Source organism: Notothenia rossii, assembly GCF_949606895.1.
Source record: "Notothenia rossii genome assembly, chromosome: 5".
NCBI classification, from domain to species: Eukaryota; Metazoa; Chordata; class Actinopteri; order Perciformes; family Nototheniidae; genus Notothenia; species Notothenia rossii.
The window spans coordinates 74591269-74613449 of NC_136903.1; the positions used below are offsets into that span (position 1 = coordinate 74591269).

At 37.9% G+C, this 22181-nt stretch overlaps 1 protein-coding gene across 1 annotated transcript in view; it reads right to left on the bottom strand.

The window, feature by feature from the left end:
• Window positions 1–268: 268 nt before the first annotated feature.
• The window catches only part of LOC307038607 (myosin heavy chain, fast skeletal muscle-like), a 37185-nt gene continuing 15272 nt past the window's right edge, over window positions 269–22181 (bottom strand). The window contains exons 2-43 of the mRNA XM_079680127.1: window positions 19631–20895; window positions 15914–16076; window positions 15732–15768; window positions 15431–15641; window positions 15171–15314; window positions 14907–15063; window positions 14678–14705; window positions 14459–14570; window positions 14275–14367; window positions 14078–14141; window positions 13892–13990; window positions 13698–13801; window positions 13473–13611; window positions 12613–12731; window positions 12370–12519; window positions 12112–12282; window positions 11721–12027; window positions 10283–10356; window positions 9682–9769; window positions 9412–9529; window positions 9202–9325; window positions 8979–9115; window positions 8216–8471; window positions 7877–8119; window positions 7611–7787; window positions 7376–7521; window positions 7196–7286; window positions 6425–6814; window positions 5950–6076; window positions 5725–5843; window positions 5420–5616; window positions 5079–5262; window positions 4829–4994; window positions 3647–3771; window positions 3239–3547; window positions 2937–3140; window positions 2716–2841; window positions 2036–2206; window positions 1851–1955; window positions 829–924; window positions 536–667; window positions 269–384 (exon numbers count right to left, since the gene is read on the bottom strand). Of these exons, the coding sequence (XP_079536253.1) occupies window positions 364–384; window positions 536–667; window positions 829–924; window positions 1851–1955; window positions 2036–2206; window positions 2716–2841; window positions 2937–3140; window positions 3239–3547; window positions 3647–3771; window positions 4829–4994; window positions 5079–5262; window positions 5420–5616; window positions 5725–5843; window positions 5950–6076; window positions 6425–6814; window positions 7196–7286; window positions 7376–7521; window positions 7611–7787; window positions 7877–8119; window positions 8216–8471; window positions 8979–9115; window positions 9202–9325; window positions 9412–9529; window positions 9682–9769; window positions 10283–10356; window positions 11721–12027; window positions 12112–12282; window positions 12370–12519; window positions 12613–12731; window positions 13473–13611; window positions 13698–13801; window positions 13892–13990; window positions 14078–14141; window positions 14275–14367; window positions 14459–14570; window positions 14678–14705; window positions 14907–15063; window positions 15171–15314; window positions 15431–15634 (5817 nt within the window). The 5' untranslated portion in view covers window positions 15635–15641; window positions 15732–15768; window positions 15914–16076; window positions 19631–20895 and the 3' untranslated portion in view covers window positions 269–363. The remainder of the gene's footprint in view (window positions 385–535; window positions 668–828; window positions 925–1850; window positions 1956–2035; window positions 2207–2715; window positions 2842–2936; window positions 3141–3238; window positions 3548–3646; window positions 3772–4828; window positions 4995–5078; window positions 5263–5419; window positions 5617–5724; window positions 5844–5949; window positions 6077–6424; window positions 6815–7195; window positions 7287–7375; window positions 7522–7610; window positions 7788–7876; window positions 8120–8215; window positions 8472–8978; window positions 9116–9201; window positions 9326–9411; window positions 9530–9681; window positions 9770–10282; window positions 10357–11720; window positions 12028–12111; window positions 12283–12369; window positions 12520–12612; window positions 12732–13472; window positions 13612–13697; window positions 13802–13891; window positions 13991–14077; window positions 14142–14274; window positions 14368–14458; window positions 14571–14677; window positions 14706–14906; window positions 15064–15170; window positions 15315–15430; window positions 15642–15731; window positions 15769–15913; window positions 16077–19630; window positions 20896–22181) is intronic.

Genomic DNA, 22181 nt, shown 5'->3' on the forward strand with positions numbered 1-22181 from the left:
TCAGATATAGACACAACATACATGACTCATTTTAGGTGGACTGAATGGCTGAAATAGTTTAGTTCATTATAATGTATTCTAACTTATTTATTTGTATTCTTAATTGTGAATATAGATACTATATCTTTTTGTATTTTTTTCAATGCTCATTTGTTTAAATAATATTGTAAATTATCTGTTAAGTAAGACTTTAAATTCAAACGAATTCTATACATTATTTTCATTAAGAGTGATGTGAAACAATCAGAATAATGGCACAAACAAGGTATTCAAATGCTTTCAGATTTATTTCTTGTTACATACATGACACATCAAAGGTCATATTTTATGATTTCTTGTGCTGCGTTTCCTCTTCTCTGATGCTCATTCTTCAGCTTCCTTTCCCTTTAAATCAAGAAAAAACAGACAGTGAGAAGTTAGTGTTTTAACCCTTTGTCAAGAAGTAAAGATACAGGGCTTCGTTTTATAGTATAAGTATAATATATAAGTATGATTATATTGTACTTTGAATAAAATTAAATATAAATGAATATACCCTGACGATCTCCCGACTCTTTGCCCTCAGCTTGTTGACCTGAGACTCTGCGATGTCCGCCCGCTCCTCAGCCTCCTCCATCTCATGCTGCACCTTCCTGTACTTGGACAGGTGAGTGTTGGCCTGCTCCTCCTGCAGAACACCAATTTAAAGATGTGACGCCTTGAACAACTCGACCCGTGTACGAGATGAAAAGCATTCAATCAGGATGCATCATGCTGTCAGTCTTCTGGTGTTAGTGACACTGGTTTGACACCTATTTACATTGCATGCGTCAAATATTTCACACTCACAGCCTCCTCAGACTGCCTCTTGTAGGCTTTCATTTTCAGCTGCAGCTTGTCCACCAGGTCCTGAAGTCGGGCGACATTCTTCTTGTCCTCCTCAGTCTAGAGGCAATATATAGTACAGGCGGTTTGAGGCCAACACAACCATCATTGCAACGTGTCAACATCTATTGTAAAACACTTGAGCGAACATTTCCTACATCCTACACAGTTAAGCCACTTCAGAAAGACTAACAAGACCAACCAAGCCGATTGCAAATACTAAATATATGAAATAATGCATAATAACAAGACAATTAGAAAGGAATAATGGATTATGGTTGCTGATAGCTTCATGACATAATGTGAGCATAATTTGCACAAGCTATCGGCCCGATGCTAATGATATAATAATGATAACGAGCCCATGATGAATTGAAGCTGAGCACAATTTGACCTTTTTCACAGATTGAGGGGGAAGAACTAGATAGTGTATTTGTTTAATCATAACTGTATCTTCATTCTTGTGTCTTTACAAAAAATACATGTGGGGCAGCTTTCATCTTTTTTTTTCATTAAAAACAAACAGTCATTTTATATACTTTCACCTCAATATATATGTTTTGGCAAACATATTTTGTACTTCAGTTACCAAGAACTCTGAACATGCTTATTATTTCACTGATCTTTTCAAATTGGACTGTTTTTCAAGTAGTGTCGTTTGCATTTAAAGTTCAAGGTAAAAATCTGTTGAACAGATCTTTAAATATCACTCATGTGATCAAACGTATAAGCAGCTCCTCGTTGTATTTATAGCTGCAATGCAATGTTTATTTTCTGGCTGTGCTCCCCCTCACCACTGGGCTGTTGGAGCGTCAGAGATATCATGGTGATTACCGCCCTCTAGAGGTTTCAAAAAAATTCTACATCCAGTTTTTCAACATGGCAACAATTATAAAATTGCTTCAGACAATATCACATAATAATAAACAATTGCGTGACTATTTCAAAAATACATTTAAGGTGCACATTGTTTTGGTTCTCTGTACCTGGTAAGTCAGTTCCTTCACTCTGCGTTCATATTTGCGGACGCCTTTAACAGCTTCAGCTCCACGTTTCTGCTCCGCCTCCACCTCAGACTCAAGATCACGGACCTGAAAGATAAGCGGGGGTATAAGTCAGCAGGTGAACCTCAATCATAACTTAATTTTATGATGAATAATAAGGAACTTACCCTAGTCTCCAGTTTCTGGAGCTGCTTCTTGCCGCCCTTCAAGGCCAGATTCTCGGCTTCATCCAGGCGGATCTGCAAGTCCTTCACTGTCACCTCCAGGTTCTTCTTCATCCTCTCCAAATGAGAGCTGGTGTCCTGCTCCTTCTTCAGCTCTTCTGCCATCATGGCGGCCTAAACATGGAGTGATTGCAAGAAGGAAAGTAAGCAGATAGATCAGGAGAAATGCACTCATTTTATAAAACAAAGGGAAAATAAAAGGATAGGTTACTACAGGAAATCACTAATGATGAAATTACAAAGTCCATAAAGTTAATGTCAAATTACTTTATCCTATGATGCGTTGGTTATACATTTTTGATTAAAGTAGTTCCCTGATATTCCTTTTATAGTTTACTGATTGTTTCAGTTTAGGTTTATAAAATAAAGGATATAAAATAAGAGCACCAACTTACTAAAAGTACTACTTGTGTATAACCAATATGCATTGACATTGCTCAAATATAAAGTTTCCAACATGTTGATGGCTGATAATGACACTATTTTCTCTAAACCAGGTTGAAAATTATACTTTCTTAATAATTAGTTATTAGTAACCTGTGTAAAGTCTCAATTTCAATCTTGGAGCTTCTGCATAAGCAGCTGGGCATTGAATACATAACAAAATACTTAGCAGGACTCACATCAGTGATGGCTTTCTTGGCCTTTTCTTCAGCATTTCTGGCTTCCTGGATAGAGTCTTCCACTTCCCCTTGGATCTGGACAAGGTCAGTCTCTAACTTTCTTTTAGTGTTGATGAGATTTGTGTTCTAAAAAGGAAAAATATACAGTGAGGTTGCAAATGGTCTATACATTTAATACATGTCCTTGTATTTAACAGCACTGATAGAATAGAGGTAAGAACCTGAGCGTTCAGCAGTCCCACTCGCTCGCTGGCATCAACCAGCTCCTGTTCAGCCACTTTGCGGCACCTCTCCGTCTGCTCCAGTGCTGCTCTCAGCTCCTCGATCTCAGCCATCATCAGGTTGTTCCTGCGCTCCACCATGGCAACCTGCTCCTTCATGTCCGCCTCACCTCTGAGAGCTTCATCAAGGTGCAGCAGGGCATCCTGAATTAAACATGTCATAATTTCATCAGCAATCTACATATGTTTAAGCCATGTAGCTTTATTTTTGAACATATTTATGTTAAATATTCAAGCCCAACCTTAAATTGTCCCTGAACGTTTCTCAGCTGTTTCTGGGCTTCAGCTGCCTGGCGGTTTGCGTGGCTCAGCTGAACCTCCAGCTCATTGAGGTCTCCCTCCATCTTCTTCTTGATTCTCAGGGCATCATTCCTGCTCCTGATTTCAGAATCCAAAGTACTCTGCATGGTCTCAATCACTCTCTGGCTGTTCCTCTTGATCTGCTCAATCTCCTCGTCCTTCTCTGCAATTTTTCTGTCGACTTCATTTTTCACCTGGGTGAGCTCGAGCTGAATACGGATGATCTTTGATTCTTCGTGCTCCAGTGTAGCCTACAAAATAAAATGTAAAGTGATAACGTTTAAAGTATATGGATGGTTGCAGTGTTTGAATCAGGAAGCACCTTCTTTGTAGATAAGTTGTTTAAATACCTCTGCCTCTTCTAGGGCAGCCTGAACTTCTGCTCTCTCATTCTCGGCTGTCTTCTTAGCCTTTTCCAATTCATGAATTGTCTTCCCAGATTCCCCAAGATTTTCAGTCAAATCTGTGATTTCCTCTGTTGAGAAAACAAAACACAAAATCCACTTAGTACATTAAAAAGCATTTCCCATCAAAGATTACTGTAAGTATTAAATTGACACTTAAAATGATGAACACTCTCTGCAGCTCTCAGGTCTTCTGTGAGGCTGTTCTACAGTCGCAGGCCGTAATAATAAAAATAAGCCTCCCGTTAATATAAAAGGGCCTTGTGATGATCTAAAAAACGAATCTGATAAATAGCTCTTTAGATCTTTAAAAACTATTAAACGCAATTAATTATGAAGCAAAAAGGTATCCAGTGCAGAGACTTCAAAATTGGAGTAATGTACAGTCTCTGTCTGGTCCTTGTTAATACTTATGCAGCTGAGTTTTGTTGCTGTAGAGCTATATTAGTTTTGGAAGACAAAAACCAATTCAGCAGGTAATACATACATTTGTTGATTTGAAATAGTGGTTCATAACTAAGTTTGAGATTCTGGTTTCAATATATTATTTTGGAAGTTTTTTTTTTTCTGAGCTCCAGAATCAATAACCAGGACTTGGTCCCGATTGAGCTTTAGAAAATGCTCAGCCATCCATAGCTTACTATTAAAAAGGGCATATATTGTTTCTGAGTCATGACATGATAATGTATAGATGTGTGTCGTCAGCATAACTATGGAAACTTGTCTCCTAATGATGCTTCCAGGTAGTAGCATATATAAATTAAAAAGTGAAGGACCTACAATTGAGCCTTGAGGAACACCACAATTAATTATATAGCTCTTAGATTACCATTAATTAAAGTATAGAGTACTAAATAATGTTCTTATTAGTACAAGATTCAAGCCAATATAAAACAGTAAAGTGCCAACAAGATTGTGAAGTTTATTTAAAAGAATCAAATGGTCTGTAGTATCAAAAGCAGCACTTAGGCAGTGTAGTACTTAACTTGGTTTTGAAATCTTTTTCAGTATAAATGGTGCCACTGTTAATGATTTAACTTAGTTTAGGGTTAACATTTTCAACAATGTATCACAAGAGGTGATACAAATGTCTACAGGATTTAAAGTATTTAATGTTTGTTCTCTTACGTTGCAGGTTCTTGTTCTCTCTCTTCAGGGTCTCCAGGTGATCTATCGCTTCTTCATATGAATTCTTCAGCTTGAACATCTCTGTGCTGAGAGAACGAGCTTCCTTTAGAGATCCCTCCAGCTCTGCCTGGCTTTCCTCAAACTTCTGCTTCCACTCTGCAAGAACCTGAAAATGTAAAAAACAAATTAGTGTATTCTGTCACCTCACAATAACCAGTTAAAAAAAGAGTACATTGCAAAAACATCTGACCTTGTCAAAGTTTCTTTGCTTCTTGTCGAGGTTAGCAGCCAGAGCATTAGCTCTCTCTGCATCGATCATCAGGTCCTCAACTTCACACTGCAGTCTCTGTTTTGTCTTTTCCAGAGAGGCACATTTTGCATTCACAGCCTCGATGGATTCTTCTGCATCCTGAAGACGCTGGGCCAGCTTTTTCCTGTTAAAGCATGTTAGTATATGAGTTTTAGAAATGATGCAAAGCATATATACGACTCAAGCTTCTATTAGATCCCTCTAAGTTAGAATCTTACAGCTGAGGAGCCTTCATTTGTCATTGGTAATGTTTATACAAAGTTTAGATTTGTATGACTTACTTAGACTCCTCCAGCTCCTCAGTGCGCTGAATGGCGTCAGTCTCGTATTTGGCTCTCCACTGAGCCACCTCGCTGTTGGCCTTAGACATTGCACGCTGCAGCTCAGACTTGGCCTCCTGCTCCTCCTCGTACTGCTCTCTGAGCAGGTCGCAGTCATGACGGGCCGACTGAACAGCATGAGCCAGGGCGTTCTTGGCCTAATTAAGAAAGAAAAAGAAAAAAATTGGTTATAATAATGTCTTAGTATGATAAAAAAAATATTGGGCCATTAGTGGCAATGTTATAAAAAAAGGAAACTACCGTACCTTAACTTCTTCTTCAAGGTGCTTTTTGAGCTCCTCAAGTTGGTGAATGTAAGCCTGTTTTCCCCTGGTAAGCTGTGAAACAAGAGACTCCTTCTCTTCCAACTGATGACCAAGTTCCCCTGATTAGAAAAGTATTTTTGGTTAGTGATTTGTGCTAACTAACAAATGTTGTCAGAAAAATGTCAAAAGGAGTTTAATTATTCTCTTCCCAGATGTTGTACTCACCATTTTCAGTCATGAGTCTTGATCTTTGAGCGTTGATATCATTTAACTGACGCACATGTTCTTCATTCTTGGTCTTAAATTCACTTAGTTGATCCTCAAGAGAACGGCACATTTTCTCCAGGTTACCCTATAGACACAAATCAACACCATTTAGTTTGCTGAAGTCATATTGCTTCTGACAATGAAAAAAAGATAAGAGGCAGAAAATAGTCAAAGTTTCAATGTTTATCCTGGCCATATTATCTGACCAGAGAATTCACTTGTGTTTGTCTTTCTGCTGCTTACTGTAAATTCCTCCATATTCAAATGTAAAACTTTTTTATAGCAATGAAGCCCTCTACTGTTGTTTTTGGCATACATTGACTACAGCAGAATTTCGTTGTGCAACGCCTCTGCTAAAGAATGTAATGATATTTGAAGGAAGTGAATTGTGGTCATTACTCATCGTTAAATAAAAAACAATCTTAAATGTTACCTTTGATCTGGCGAGACTCTCCATGTTGCTGCAGACGTCATCGATCTCCATCTTGTACTCGCTCTTCTCTTTCTCCAGCTTCTGTTTGACTCTCTGGAGGTTATCGATCTGTTCTCCGAGCTCTGCCACGCTGTCAGCCTGCTTCTTACGGAGAGCTGCAGCGGTGGCCTCGTGCTGCAGGGTGGACTCTTCGAGGTCACGACGCAGCTTCTGAAACTCGGCCTCACGCTTCTTGTTCATCTCGAGCTGAACAGACGTTGCTCCTCCAGCTTCTTCCAGCCTCTCGCTGATCTCCTCAAGTTCCCTGGAGAGATCAGACCTCTGCTTCTCCACCTTGGCCCGAGCAGCTCGCTCAGCCTCGATCTCCTCCTCCAGCTCCTCAATACGAGCCTGTGATGCAACAGAACCTTTTATTTTTTCAAATGTATTTGACAGAATTGTACAATCAAAAACTAAGACAAAGCAATCTATAATAATAGAGAAAATAACCTCAACATTTCATAAACTATGTTTCTTTTCAAAATTAACTGATTTGCAAAGCAGAAAGTCCTGTGTAATGGTTACACATCAGCACAATTAAACTGTCCCAAGTAAATCACACATATTTATCCGTTTTCAACATGAAAGAGAAAAATAATTTATTCAAGTAAAATGACTGAATTTTGAATTTCTTTGCATTCTTTATCTTTCTATCTTTTCAATGATCATTGTACTTATATACTATTACAAACAGATTCCTTGACAAAGCCCAAACACATATTTACACATTACCTGCAATTCCTTAATTTTCTTGTGAAGTTGAATACCAACCGACTGTTCATCTTCTATCTTGCCAAGAAGGTGACTTATCTCAAAGTCTCTCCTAGTTAACAAAAATAAAAATAAATGTTAGAAACATACTGTTATTTAGGAATTTGGGAGGTTATAAATAAAGTTGTCATTTTTACATACTTCTTTATTTTCTCATCAGACTGCTGCTTGTCATTCTCCAGATCCATCAGGGATTCTAGGGCCAGCTTCAGATCTCCCTCGAGCTTTCTTTTTGATCGCTCCAGATCCATACGAAGTTTCTTTTCTTGCTCCAAGGAACCTTCAAGCTAGTGAATACAGAATAGTGTGAAGAGTAACAATGGCAATATAAAACGTTGGTGCGTGTCTCTCAAAACTAGAAAACAAAGCCTCTTACATCGTCGACTTGTTGCTCCAGCTTGACACCAGCCTTGGTCAGAGTGTTGACTTTGTCTTCCTCAGCCTGCAGATCATCGAGGGTCTGCTGATGGGCCTCTTGGAGGGCTTTCTTCTCTTTGGTCAACTTGGCAATGGTTTCATCTTGAGATGACATTTCCTCAACAAGGTTTTTAACCTAAACAGGTTAAAACACATGTTTTCATTATTAAATCAGTGTATTGTCCAATAAGCACAGCTTAGAAAAGTGAAAAGAGAGACATTAACCTTGTTCTCAGTGGAATGTTTCTCCTTTTCCACTTTGGCCAGGGTGAGCTCCAAGTCATCGATGTCTTTCTTCAACTCAGAGCACTCGTCCTCCAGCTTCCTCTTCTTTGCAGTCAGCTCACCATTCATTTCCTCCTCATCCTCCAGTCTCTCAGAAATTTCTTTGCATTTGGCCTCAAGCTGGATTTTTGCTTTAATGAGCCCCTCACACCTCTCCTCTGCATCACTGAGGGTGTCACCTTCCTAGATTTGAAATGAAATAAAATAAAAACTTATATTTATTGAACTTTAAAACCAGGATTTCTGGACAAGCAATAGCCTCTTTCTATTTTAACGTACAGACTGCATTTGCAGCTCCAAGTCATTCTTCTCCTGCAGCAGAGAAACCATCTTCTCCTCCAGCTCCTTCTTCTTTGACAGAGCCTTTGCTAGATCTTCCTTCATCTTTTCGAAGTCCTCTTTCATTTGCGCCATCTCCTTTTCACTCTCTGCACTCTTCAGCAGAGGTTTGATCTTGAAGTAGAGCTTCATCCATGGCCAGGTTTTGACATTCATGAATGCACGGATGTTGTACTGGATGGAGTAAATGGCCTCTCTGGGGACACAACACAAAGAAACAAATCTGAATTTTTTTCACATACACTTATTTAAGACAAAAGAATAGTTTCTTATTGCTGCACCTCTTACATCCCTTTCTTTGTATAAATGAGACACCAATACAGCTCGAGAAAACATTTAACTGTGTTGGACAGCGTGGACAGTTTCCTTCTGTGATCAATCAAGCTATAAAAACCTACCCTATAAATCTATACATCTGACAGACCTCTGCTCTTAGCACCAGAGCAACACACATATCCTGTGGTTTATCTGACCAATAATTGGTACAGTGAGAGAAGATTTGGGGTAGACAGGACATCTTTGTACAAAAGCTTTTTTTGCCAGCTGTCTTCCTACACTTGCAGACGTTGCTATCCCTACATTATGGAGTTCAAATCAGGTACTCAAAATCATGAAGAATTCGGCACATGTACAAAGCTCTCTTTCAATGTTTCTTTTGCTATAAGTGCTAAAGTATGTGTATCTTAGAAAATACTGATCAAACCTCCTCGCCATCATCTTGACGAACTCTCTCCTCATGAGGTAACCTCTGCAGAGAGCCTGGGTCATTGTGACCAGCTCGACCAGTTTCTCATCCCTCATCTCCTCCAGAGTACCCAGCAATCCAGCCTTGAAGAATACCTGACAATAGATGTGATCAAATATATTAACCAATCAAAATCAGTTTCAAGCTACTTATATGATTGCATTTAAATCTGTTAATTTACCTTGGTATGGCCAAATCTGTACTGTGATTGATCCACATCGATAGATTGCAGCAGCTTCTCTGAGGCCTTCTTGTTGTCGATGAACTGTCCCTCAGGGATGACACTAGCGTTCAATACTTTGTATCTGAAAAAAATTAACTTTAAATCAGATCTTCAACAGAACACAATTCAACAAATGTGGACTGAGAGGTACAGAAGCAGTAACTCTACCTCTGCTTGAAGTCAGCGTATTGGATCCTGCTGGGGAAGCCCTTTCTGCAGATCCTGATACCTTCCAGCACACCGTTACACCTCAGCTGGTGGATGACCAGGAAGTTCTCCATGAGACCTTAAACAGTAACAAGCACAATGTGTTGGAAGTGAAGCCCTTGCACAGATCAGTGACACTGAGAAAATGTGTATTTAGCAGACAGGACACGTATACAGAAAGAGGGATAGTTATGGGTTCACAGAGATCATAAAATGACTTTTATAACTCACCTGGTGTTTTTGATTCATTGGGAATCAAACAGCGCACAAAGTGTGGGTGAGTGCACCTTAAGTTAGTCATCAGCTTGCCCAAGTTTTCCTGTGGATGCATCAAACTTTTAAAATGTTCTCTAAAATCTTGACACAGACACGACTACAAGACCCTTCATGTTTCATACACGTTCGATCATACATCTCCTCAAGTCATTACATAGAAATAGTGGCAAATGAATGAGCTCAACACATTTTTGTTTGTAAAGGTTGAATAGTAAAGGTTCTGTGATACGCCTGAAGGTATGTACAAACAAAATGAAATATTGACTTTTGTTTTAGCCTCAAAGAGTTTGACGGATTGTAGATATAGGAAATGTGTCGTCTCGCTTGCTTTAACCACCATTTGCCTTGTTGAAGGTCTTCCTATGCGTAGTTAATACATCAACTTGATATTAAATCTATGGCATTAAGGAGTTGCTGATAAACTACATTTACTGTATGCTTCATCTCTAACACTTGTTATCATCTCCTATTTTACATAATTCCCTGCATGATGGATAGTCATATAATTATATTTATAGGGTGACCAACATTTTTTATTTCTGACAATAATAATTACCCTAAAGAGAGCCGACACTGTCTGGAAGGATCCACCTTTCTTCTTGCCACCAGCCTTCTTTCCACCTTTAGCATCTGTAAAAAGCATTTATAGTTAGATTTTCCTTTTGTTTTTTGGTATTTAAATTACTACAAAGTATGATCACATGTTGCATAATACACTTTTTTCCTTTGGGGTAATTTTGTTTAAAGCCCCTCAGCTTCCCTCTTTCCTTCCCAACATAATAAATGGACTATACAAAGTACCCGTATTGTCTGGCTGAAATACCACGCATTAGTACAATTCTTAACCTGTTAAACCCCGAGCCTGTTTTTCAGGTTTCAGGCTCGAAAAGGACATTCCCAGAACAAATGACCATATCTTCCCTTCTAAAAGGGTTAAATTAATAATCTTTTTTCTCAAAGTAATGATAAACCTGTCAGTTGGATGTAGAAAAGTCAGATTCAATATAGATGTTTTTTATTTTAAAGAAAATTCAGATTGAACATGGTAAAAAACTGTAAATTATAGTGTCCCTCCAAAATATATTTTGTACTTATAGTGAAAACTAACCTTGGATGATGGGTTAGTAGACTAAAAGCTTTAGGAATCCAAAGTACAACATATAATAAGTACCCTGTATCAAGATTGATGCGAAACAAGTGATATTTGACATTTTTAGACATGTGACATCTCTTTCTAGCCGTCAGAGCCAATGGAATCGAGGGGAACTCCCACATAGTCCTTATTTGGTCCTGTGTGTGTATTATACTGCCGCATAGCCAAGAACGGAAGCAGCAGCCACTCTGGTGGCTACCATTAGCAGCTAACTTTTGCTCTGCGATTTTTACATAAAAATGGAATTATGGATTATAAATAATTCCAATTATTGCCCAGGAACTTTATCAACCTATGGATTAACCGATTCAGCCGTGTTTTTTCTCGTTTTAATGCCATTGAACACGTCTTTTGATCAGATTAACAGCTACGGTGAGACGATCTCCCTAGAAGCTACGTAAAGGTACGCGTTGTGATGTCTGTTTTTGCTTCCCCTGTCGCAAGTTCAGATCACTCAGTGATGATACTATATACCTAAATAATCTGTGGAACCTCAGCTTTAATCGGAGATCTTGTATGTGCAGCTACGATAAGTAATAAGGGTACTTTTATCTTGAGTTCTGTGCCAATGTCCGTTAGCATTTTTCGCTAAGGGGTCATTTAGATGCTTCTTATGAGACTTGTGTTTTGTTTTGGTAAAAATGGTTTATATCGTCAGTTAGCTGAGATCATTTCCGTTAATCTGGTATAACACATTAATAGGTTCTTAAATATTGAGATCCCCTGAGACACAGTGTCCTGAAAAAAAAAAACAGGGTCCCCGCCGGCGGGGACCTTGGGGCTTAACAGCTAACATCTTATATGATGTTTAGTCACTTAAATATAAAAATAAAACCTCTACCATCTCCTGAAGAATGTGATGCATAGAGGAGAGCCAACAGTTTGACTGAAGACTTCTGGTAGAGCTGAACCACTGAGTCGTTCAGGGGGTCTTTGTTCTTGTCCAGCCATCCGTTGATGTTGTAGTCGACGGTGCCGGCATAGTGTAACAGAGCAAAGTGAGCCTCAGCTTTGCCTTTGGCAGGTTTGGGTTTCTGGAAGGCTGCACTTTTACCAAGATGCTGGTCGTACAGTTTGTTCTTGAAGGTGACGTCTGATGCCTTGGGGAACATGCACTCCTCTTCAAGGATGGAGAAGATTCCCATTGGCTGTCATGATGAAATGATAATTAAAAAAAAAAGCTTAAAGTCATAAATAGTTTTCTGTGTGCGTTAATAAACTGCATAGCTCACCTTTTCAATCAGCTCAATGCAGGCAGCCAAGTCCATACCAAAGTCAATGAACTCCCATTCAATTCCCTCTTTCTTGTACTCTTCTTGCTCCAGAACAAACATGTGGTGGTTGAAAAACTGTTGCAGCTTCTCATTGGTGAAGTTGATGCACAGCTGCTCCAAGCTATTGAACTTGAGATGGGAAAGAAGATGCAATGTCAAACTTTCATTGTGCTGTTTCACTTTGTAAACCTGAGTGCAATGTGTGTTTTAACTTACATCGAAGATTTCAAACCCGGCAATATCCAGGACACCAATGTAGAACTGTCTGGACTGCTTGGTGGCCAGCATCTCATTGATTCTGATGACCATCCACAAGAACATCTTCTCATAGACAGATTTGCAGAGAGCACTGACATTATTGTTCACCTGATTTTGAAAAAACAACAAAAATGAAATATTATTATCAATAACCAAAGGTTTTAGGGGTTAAGCTGTATGGACAGTATGAGAAGTTTTTACCTGAGGCACAGTCTGGCTTTTAGTCACAAATTCATTTCCGACTTTGACCCTTGGGTAGCACAGAGCCTTCAGGATGTCGGCTGAGTTCAGGCCCATGAGGTAGGCGATTTTATCGGCGACTGAAAAGAATAGCAAACCATGAAAAGTCATAATATTTATTCTACATAGAATAGGGTTACATGACTCAACTTGGCCGCTGCCGATCCTCATATATGCACACATATTCTTCCAAATAATTATAATAATGAAGAGAACATCAAGTGTCAACTGTAGTGGATGCCAACACAAAATACAACCCTTTTCAAAATGAATATATATTTACTTGGAAAAAGCAAACGCTATTTCATATTGAATTTAAGGTAACAGATCTAGAGAAGTAGCAAGCACTTTCTAAACTCAATATCATCAATAAATCTAAAATATCATTAAAATAAATAATATATTTGAGTGAAAACTAGAAAGCATAAGGAGAACGTCATCAGTCATTATCAGTCATTCCTCCTGTTGAGCAACATCCTGACAGAGAGCAAAGGAGAGGCTACAGCATGATAATATAATTGCATATAAAGAGAGAAAAACTACCCACAAAAATAACTGCAAAATGTCAGGTCCAACCATTACTTTTCAATTTAGTTTCAATTATTTACCAATTGGCAATTTAATACCTGGTTTCAGTGCCCATCCTTCAGCCTGTCATTGTATTAAATGTTCAATGTTGCACAATGTAGATATTGTATTTCAAAGCCTGTATCTGCCCCTACTGAAGAAGAGGCGATGTTATCTTGCACCCCTTATAGGGAGTAAAAAAGGTTTCAATTTATACATTTTCACTTGTTTTCGAGTTTTCAAGTCCCACATACCCTCAGTGCCATCGGGCTCGGCCTGCTCTTCACGCTGCTTCTGCTTGAACTTCATGCCTCCGTGATGCATCACAGATCCAGTCAGCTTGTAAATGCTCATCTTCTCATCAGCAGTGAAGCCCAGGATGTCGATGGCAGTCTAAGAATATTCAAAGAAAGCACATGAACTCTGCACTCTCTGCTTTTGAACGAATAAAGAATATTTTCATTTGATAATTTTCTTACATCAGTGGCAATAAACTCTTCAACGTCATCTATACTCTTGACGGTGATTTCACCCTGACTGATCATGGGATAGTCAAATGGATTGGTGGTGATCAGGAGAGCGTCTGAGAAAAGATTGTGTTTGGTTATTTTTTAAAGCAAAAACACACGATACAGCAGGTTATAAATGGGCTTGGAAATTTAAAATGTCTGACCCAAGAGCTCGGGTTTGTGGCCGGTCATCAGCTGATAGAAGATGTGGTAGCTCCTCTCAGCAGACAGCTGGAACGACACTCGAGACTTCTCCAGCAGATCTGGAAAAAAGGTGATATAATAAATAAAGTGTTTTACTGTTTGTCTTTTGATTAAATCTTCTGGATAATAGTCGGATGAAGGCTTACATGTTTCAATATCAGCTGAGGCCAACTTTCCGGTTGTTCCAAAATGGATTCTGATGAATTTACCCTGCAGAAAAATACAGTTATCAGTGTGGGCATATTTGTGATTCCCTTGCACATCTTTATACTTGGTAGTAAAATGTTATATGGAATCAGGCCTTTTTAGGTAAAACTGTCACATGTTGTGACTCAAAACTTACAAAGCGGGATGAGTTGTCATTCCTCACAGTTTTGGCATTACCATAAGCCTCCAGCAGTGGGTTGGCTGCAATGATTTGATCCTCCAGCGAGCCCTTTAAACAATGTAACATGACACATGTTTGTATTTACACTTTTTATAGATTTCATATTTATATACAGTTATTATATATACAAATCATTCACCTGAATTTTTCCAGAGACTGCTTCAGATTTCTTTCCTCCAGCCACTGCGATTGTCGCAAAGTACTGGATGACACGTTTGGTGTTGACAGTCTTTCCTGCACCGGATTCTCCACTATAATGCATAATAGGTCAAATGTGTTGGTGTAAGTAAGTAATGATAGACAGAGAAATAATCAGTGTTATATCAGTCTAAATAAGTTATCCTGAGAATTGACTTACGTAATCAGGATTGACTGATTCTCACGATCTGTTGAGAGAATGACATTTACACACACCCATTGTGTTATTGCATTCATTTATATTCTTAAAAAGTATTATTGCATTATGAATGGTATGAGACCACAGTTCTAGTGTCACAATAAACTGCATGTTTACCAAGGACAACAAACTGGCCCCACTTATAGGGTGACCATTGAGTACAGACTGTAGCCTAAGAACTGACTGATACCTTGGAGCATGAACTGATAGGCGTTATCAGAGATGGAGAAGATGTGGGGTGGAGCCTCAATCCTCTTTTTGCCTCTGTATCCATTGACAACCTTTGAGTCATACACTGGGAGCCACTTGTAGGGGTTCACAGTGACGCAGAACAGCCCTGAGTAGGTCTGTTTCAGGAAGAGGAAATACATATTCAATGAAACATTCATACTTGCAATCTACACTTTGATCGAATACAGTGCAACAGATTTGGTAAATGTTTAACTAGTCTTACGTAGATCATCCATGCTGCATAGCGCTCTTTGAGGTTATACAGCACAGAAGGTTCACTGAGGTGGGTCATCATGGCCATGTCCTCAATCTTATCGTACTTCGGAGGGTTCATGGGGAAGATTTCATCATCCTTAACTGTGAGATTCTGTTACAAAGAGTAAAAAAAGGTTTTGAGGATGTGAAGCACCATTAGAAAAGATATGGTAAGGATCCGCAGACATTACTTGTGTCTAATGTATACATGACTACATGAATACATACCTTTCCGCCTTGAACTTCAACTGTGGCTTTACCACCCTCCTTTTTCACGAGTTTCCCCTTCAAATACATCTCAGCAGGCTCTGTCACGTAATAAGCTGTTTTAGCATCAAACGCAGTATTTTGAGCCTCTACTCTCTCCCTGTTAGACTTCCGGAGGTATAAGGCAGCCGGGCCAAAACACTCCATTTCAGCGTCCGTACTCATGGTTCCTCTGTTAAAAAAATAAAAATGTATAAATAAAATAATGAAAGTAGTATTTAGTATTAAGCTTGATTTCCTTCTTCCAGTCAGAGTCACTTACCTTTTTTCTGCCAAGTGATGCAGTTGTTAAATGGATACTAAAAAAAAAAAGAATTCAACTTAGAAAATTAATCATATGCCTGTCTCTATAAGGCAACAAGATTAACAACTTTCTGCAATCTGGCAAAAGAGCTGCTCTTAAAGTAACTCATTAAATGCACTGATCACAGCAGAAAGACTCACCTTCGTTGGCAGCCAGTGAGTACAAAACTTCCGACGAACTGGGAGTGTGTCTTTTATACTGACATCTCTGGACCCCCGCAGGAGCAGACCTCCCGTTTAGGTCACTGTGCTTCAGAATAGTATGAGATCTCCAGCCCATCATCACGGCTGGTGTCACTTTATCCTGTATGATACGTAAACAACATTAACTTTAAGTGAAACCCTGGGACTAAACGGCAGATTCCTGGAAAGAAGTAAGAACAACCACCTTGTTATGACTGAGTTTATACATTTCAATATGTTGTAGTTCTTGGTTAAATTACCAGGAGTTATTGATGAAGGCCTATTAATTATTAGTTACTTTATTACTTTTTTGTATAATGGAACATTTAGACTTAAGATATAACTCACATTTTTTGTAAATGTGGGACTTTTATTACAAGATTATTTCATCAATCTGCACACACGCTTTTTTTAGCATCAAACAAACCTTTGGCACTCACATTTTTTCAAACATCTCTTGAGCATAGGCCCAAGGGTTCAGTTGAGGCTAATTTAAGACCCCATTACTGTCCATTATACTGTTGTGATTTCTCTAAAGAAAGATGACACCTGTGACGCTGTGAAAGTATTCTCTTGTGGCGGGATTAAGTTGCAATAAAAGGTGATATTGGATATGTCTGGCCTTCCTTTACAGGCTTATTAGGACTTAAAGCAAAAATAGCCTCCCGCTTGCAAATTCCCATGCTCTTACTATTGAAATTGTTGACAAATGCATTGAACGCTTCTGTTAATTACACCTCAGATGTTTTCAGCATCCTGTTACTGAGCACTTCGGAAAGAAATCCAGGCTGTGGATCTACTGAGTGGTTCATTGTGGTTTCTCAATTCACATTTAAACTCATCACCATTTTGTGTAGAGTTTTTATCCTGCATGGGTCAGATGAAATACCAAATCAAGATGAAATTAATTAACTATTAATGTGGAACTTTGCACCATTTTAGTGTGGGATGGATTTTTTGGAGCCAATACTTAAAAAGGCCAGTGTCCTGTTCATGTATGTAAATGTGGTAAACAGTAATAAAATATATCGTGTGCCACACTAGGAAATAATACACTAGAGCTTCTGTACTGTAATCATGGTAAAGTCTTTAAAACAAGGTAAATAAAATGAATATGGGATTGAAATGAATATGATCCGTATAAGATGATAAGTAGTTCATTTTACAAATTGCTTTATTTTCTGAACTTAATCATTAATTAGTCCTACGTTGCCTCCATTGCATCAATGTGTTTGAAAAAAAACAAAAAACAATGCAAATATTTGCCTAAAAGCAAAGAGATTAACACATTGTCAATAGACCAGCTGTAGTCAGCAGTAATAGACCAGCTGCTGGCTTTAAGTAAACGCAGTCGCGTCTTCAGGGTGGCCAAGACATTTCTAAATTCCAAAGCAGCTTTTATTCCCGTGTGTGTGATAAATATTACATCTCTGTGCAGGTGGTAGGCAGCACACTGAATATTGTGTGTATATGTGTGTACATTAGAGTGCATGCAAATGTGTTTGTGTGTGTTTTAGTTTTACTCTTGTGTGATAGAGAAATGTATGTTACTAAGTGCAGAAGGGAAAAGAGGAAAAGAGTGGTTGAGCGAGATTTCTTTGCTGTCTTCTTGAGTCACATCAATTTCAAGTAAGTTAAAAATCTAAAATACATTTTCAACTGTCTTTTTTATTTGTATTAAGCATATATGGATAATAATGTACTTAATATCAGGGTTTCGTCTGCATAGATGTACATTATCCATAATATTAAAGCAGTTTCCTTTTAAGTATAAAACGTAACTTGAATTTCTTAAATCTTAAAATGTAAATCTCCATTGTGCATTATGTTTGTGTTGTCCTAATACCTATGTATTGTGTATGTTATGCAGCGATGGAATGGTGCATGCTGAAAATCCTTGATCTTGCCTGAGAGTGAAACGCCTTTTGCATTAAGTGAAACTTTAAAGAAGGTTAAACTGTCATGTCCAACATCGTTAAATTCCTTCTCTTCATGGAGTTTGTATAATTTGTTTTAAAAACTTCATAATGACTGAAACCTCGATGTAATAATGTCAGTGTGAGTGTGATTTATCAAAACTACCCCTAGGTCATATTTCAAGTTTCAGTCAGAATAAACTTTGTATGAGTGGGTTTGATGAAGTTAAAGATAAAGTGTACAGTATTCTGCCCCCAGATCTTTCACACTGGGGGCAGTGTTTTGTTCTTCTTTAACTCATTTCTTGAATGACATATTTTACTTGTATATCTTTGTATATATTTGTATGTAGTATATACATGTATACATGGTACACTGTAAGTATAAATGATCTGTTAATTAGTGTGTATAAGATAACTTTCTTAATTTTGATCCGAATTAAATTCAAATGACTTACTGCAGATGTTAAATACTGTAAGCCAATAATAACTGATGGTTAAATCAAATGAATGTTGTTTAAAAAAGCATGTTCACATTTATTATTTAATTGCTCTGAACTGCCCCTGTATTTTGCAATTTATTTAATCTGCACAGAAATGCAAATAAAGTCATTTGATATATTGAGAATCGTTGATATTATTTGCCATTACTGTCAAATATGTTCTACTTGGTCCTGGATCAACTGCAGATTGAATGTTCTGTAAATAAATGACATTGATTGATTGTCAGTTATGAATCCTCCTCGCTAACCTGCGCTTAATTATTGCAAAAATATTTAGCTATGGTAACATACTATTCTAATAGCTCAGTATTTTATGAACATTAAAGCAGATGGTTCATAGTAGACAGTAAAGACTATCTGGGGAAAAACCAAGGAAGAAATGTTTACTAAAAAGACTAACTTTAGAAAATACATTCTTACTTTGTTTGCCTCGACCCTTTAACAAAAGCATTACTGCGACGCTCACTGTGGGCCCCTTGGGACAGATGGAATACCAATGTGGGAGTAAATTAATTAATGAAGATTTAGGCGCCTATCTTTGGTGCCTTACGTCAGCTGCATACAGAAGGTGTCACATAACAGCCTTGTTGTAACAGAACTCTAGAATCACCTTACTAGAATTATTTTTTTGGTTTACACATTTCAAATCATACTCTCAATAAGCAATAGAAAAGCTGCCAAATATTTATTTCAACAATAAACCTCAGTACTTCCCTTCGTTTTACACTTATTTAATTGATGACAGAATAATCAAGTACTTGGATAATCTTTGAAGTTATTTTGCATGCAAAAATGTATTCTTAAATATTGAGCTTTCCTGCTTTTCTTCACAAATGAAATACATTTGTTCTGGTTTTGAAATTACAAAACAAGATATAAGAAGAAATCACTTTGGACTTCAACAAACTTGGACAGACATTTTTCGGACATTTTATAGACCAAACTATCAACTAAGAAATTAATGAGCAGTTAATTAATAACAATGGTAATTGGTTCCAGCTCCACCACTTTTAGAATCACATAACACAATGGTCAAGTAGTGAGTAAACATTAGAAAACGCTAACCCTAACCCCAGAAAAGGTTGATACAAGAAAACAATTCTTTAATGATAACTTTACTTTAATATTTTTGAATCTTTTATTTGAAAACATAAAATGTATACAAAATCTTTCAAAACACTGTCAATTACCGACATGTATAAGATTTAAAGATGAATCACATTTCTTTGATATCTAGGTCTGTAAATGTAACATACCATATTTTGAAATGGGTTACAATGAACTCTCTTGGGTGTTTCTTTGCTTTCTGTCCAATGTATGGTGGGAGATTCGAACATGCCTTTGTGTCCCTGAACAAGAAGAAAGAAAAGATCAAACATATCCAAATATATATGAATGAATTCATAGTGCTGTATAGGCATCTATAATATCGCATCAATAAAAGCTCATGCTATATATTCAAAACTCACTGCGCTCATCATGAGTTGGTGATGTGGTTCTTATGTTAACGCTTCAGAGGTTGATGATAGAAGCTGGTAATATAAGCTGCATGTTTTCACCTTTGCAACTTAAGGCTCCCTCTGGTGTTTATAAGATGTCACTGACCTCTTCCACAAACATTTATAAACACATCTTGTTAAACCAATTAACACCACCAAGGAACTGACAGCTCCCAAGAACCCACTTGCAATGCGGCCATTCCAAAGTAATACACAAGGGCTCCAGTTCGCTATTATTTTCAGCATACAGTTGAGACAGCAAGGCCAATAATAGTGACTTTAAGAATTGTAAACATTATTTGCTCATCGGCATGTTGACGCCAAATGTCCTCTACTTGCAAAAAGCCATAAGCTTTCAAATTCATGTATGTCAAATGGAGTGATGGGGTAACTCCCCACTTCTCACCTTCACCACCTCTAATCCCAAAGGCTTTACTGCAAGATGGATAAGTAACCACTCCAGACCTAATTTTAACGCACAATCCATAACCCCTGCCCCAACTCTGTTGAAAGACTGCAAGACAATAATACAATGAGCATCCAATTGTAATACAGGAGTACTTCAAAACAAGTACGTACAAAGAAAATACATTCCTGAGATGGCCAGGGATTTTTAAGTAACAGCTGCACACTTAGTGAGCTTTAGATATTCATCCTTGTTTTACAAACCAAACGGAAAGCAATACAAAGTTGCAAACGTTTTGTTTTACTGTTCTAAACCCACTATACGATTTCAAATAGTCTGAATGTCTCCCATATCACAGAATACAGTCAAACTCAGGGTTTAAAGTAAGCTATTTTTGTGAACTTTAAAACGCACGCACAACACCTATAGAAGTTAAATTGTATATAATCAAAACAACAATCACTACAATAACTAAGTAACAAAGTGTTTGTACTTACGGAGTTGAGGATGGATGCTACTGTGACTTTAAATATCTGTCCATGCACTTTATCCCGGCTTGTAGACTGGAATGTTGCTCAACTCTCACCTTGGTTTGTAATCCTGAGCCCAGTTGTTGCTGCTTGACAAAAGAAGAAAGTGACAGAGGGAGATCAAAGCCCATAAAAAACACAATAAGCCCCTTTACAATTTGGCTTGAGTATCAACACAAGGCTGGTGCTATATTTGAGTTTTGCCCTAATAAGAAAGAAGATGTCAAAGGACGTATCATGTAACACATATTTATTGAAGACAGAGGCTCATTATATCTTGTGTGTAACCACTTCTCAATTTCTTCTACTTATCATCTGTTATAAATAGATACCCTTTTTCTAATTGAAACGATGCCTAATGCCTGTCTACCCAATACAGTCTGGTCTACCCACACTTTTTTGTGCCACAACGTTCTTGGCAAAATCTTTTGGTAATGAGTCCACTTGCACTGGAAGTAGGAAACATGTTCTTTATACATACTTTAATAAACAAAACAGCTTCAAATTGAAAACGCTAACATTATAATCATTGATTATCACGAAGATAATGAGTCATAGTGAGGTTATTTGTAAACATAAAGGAAACAGAGCTGGAGTCCATCACTCAGCTGCTCTACATTTAGGGGTCGTCTGTGGCTCCTTTGTTTATCCCTTAAGAGCAAGAATGAGAACAGCTGTTGGCACTGTTTTGAGAAACAATCCCCTGGCAATCTTTTCCTTTTCTTTAAAGCTCATTGGAACTCATTTCATTTTAAAATAATTTCTGACTTGTAAGGACTCTGAAATCCTATATCGGTGACATTTTAAAACTTCATTGCAACACATCAAGGTTGCTGCTGCTGAGCCAAGGGACATTTAAGAGATACATTAGTCATACCTTTTGACTGTTTGTTCTGACCTTATGGATAAACTGAACCTACTTTACATCTTTTCCCCCCGTTACCATTCACAGTATCCAACTTACGCTATATAAGAATGTATCAAACTCATTATAAGAATGTGTAGATACATCTCAAGGTATTGCTACCATCTTCCCAATGTATAGCAACATGTATTACTGTTGGCAACACAACAGCTTATTTGTTGGTCAATAATCTAAAGCCAAAACACATTCTAAGTCTGACAATGATCTATGATGGAAGACACCCCGTAAACGTCCTAATGTGACAGCTAGAGGTGAGAACTATGCACTGCACAAACATTATGCCAGGCAACAAGACCAAATACAGAAATACATGCGTGATAGGCTCCCATCCCACTGTATAAAAGGCACAGCAAACCAGCGAGGACAGGCACCCGGCAAAGGTAAGTTTCTTAGTAGCTCAGAGAAATATGATAGATATTATACTTATAATACTGCTATGCATCATTT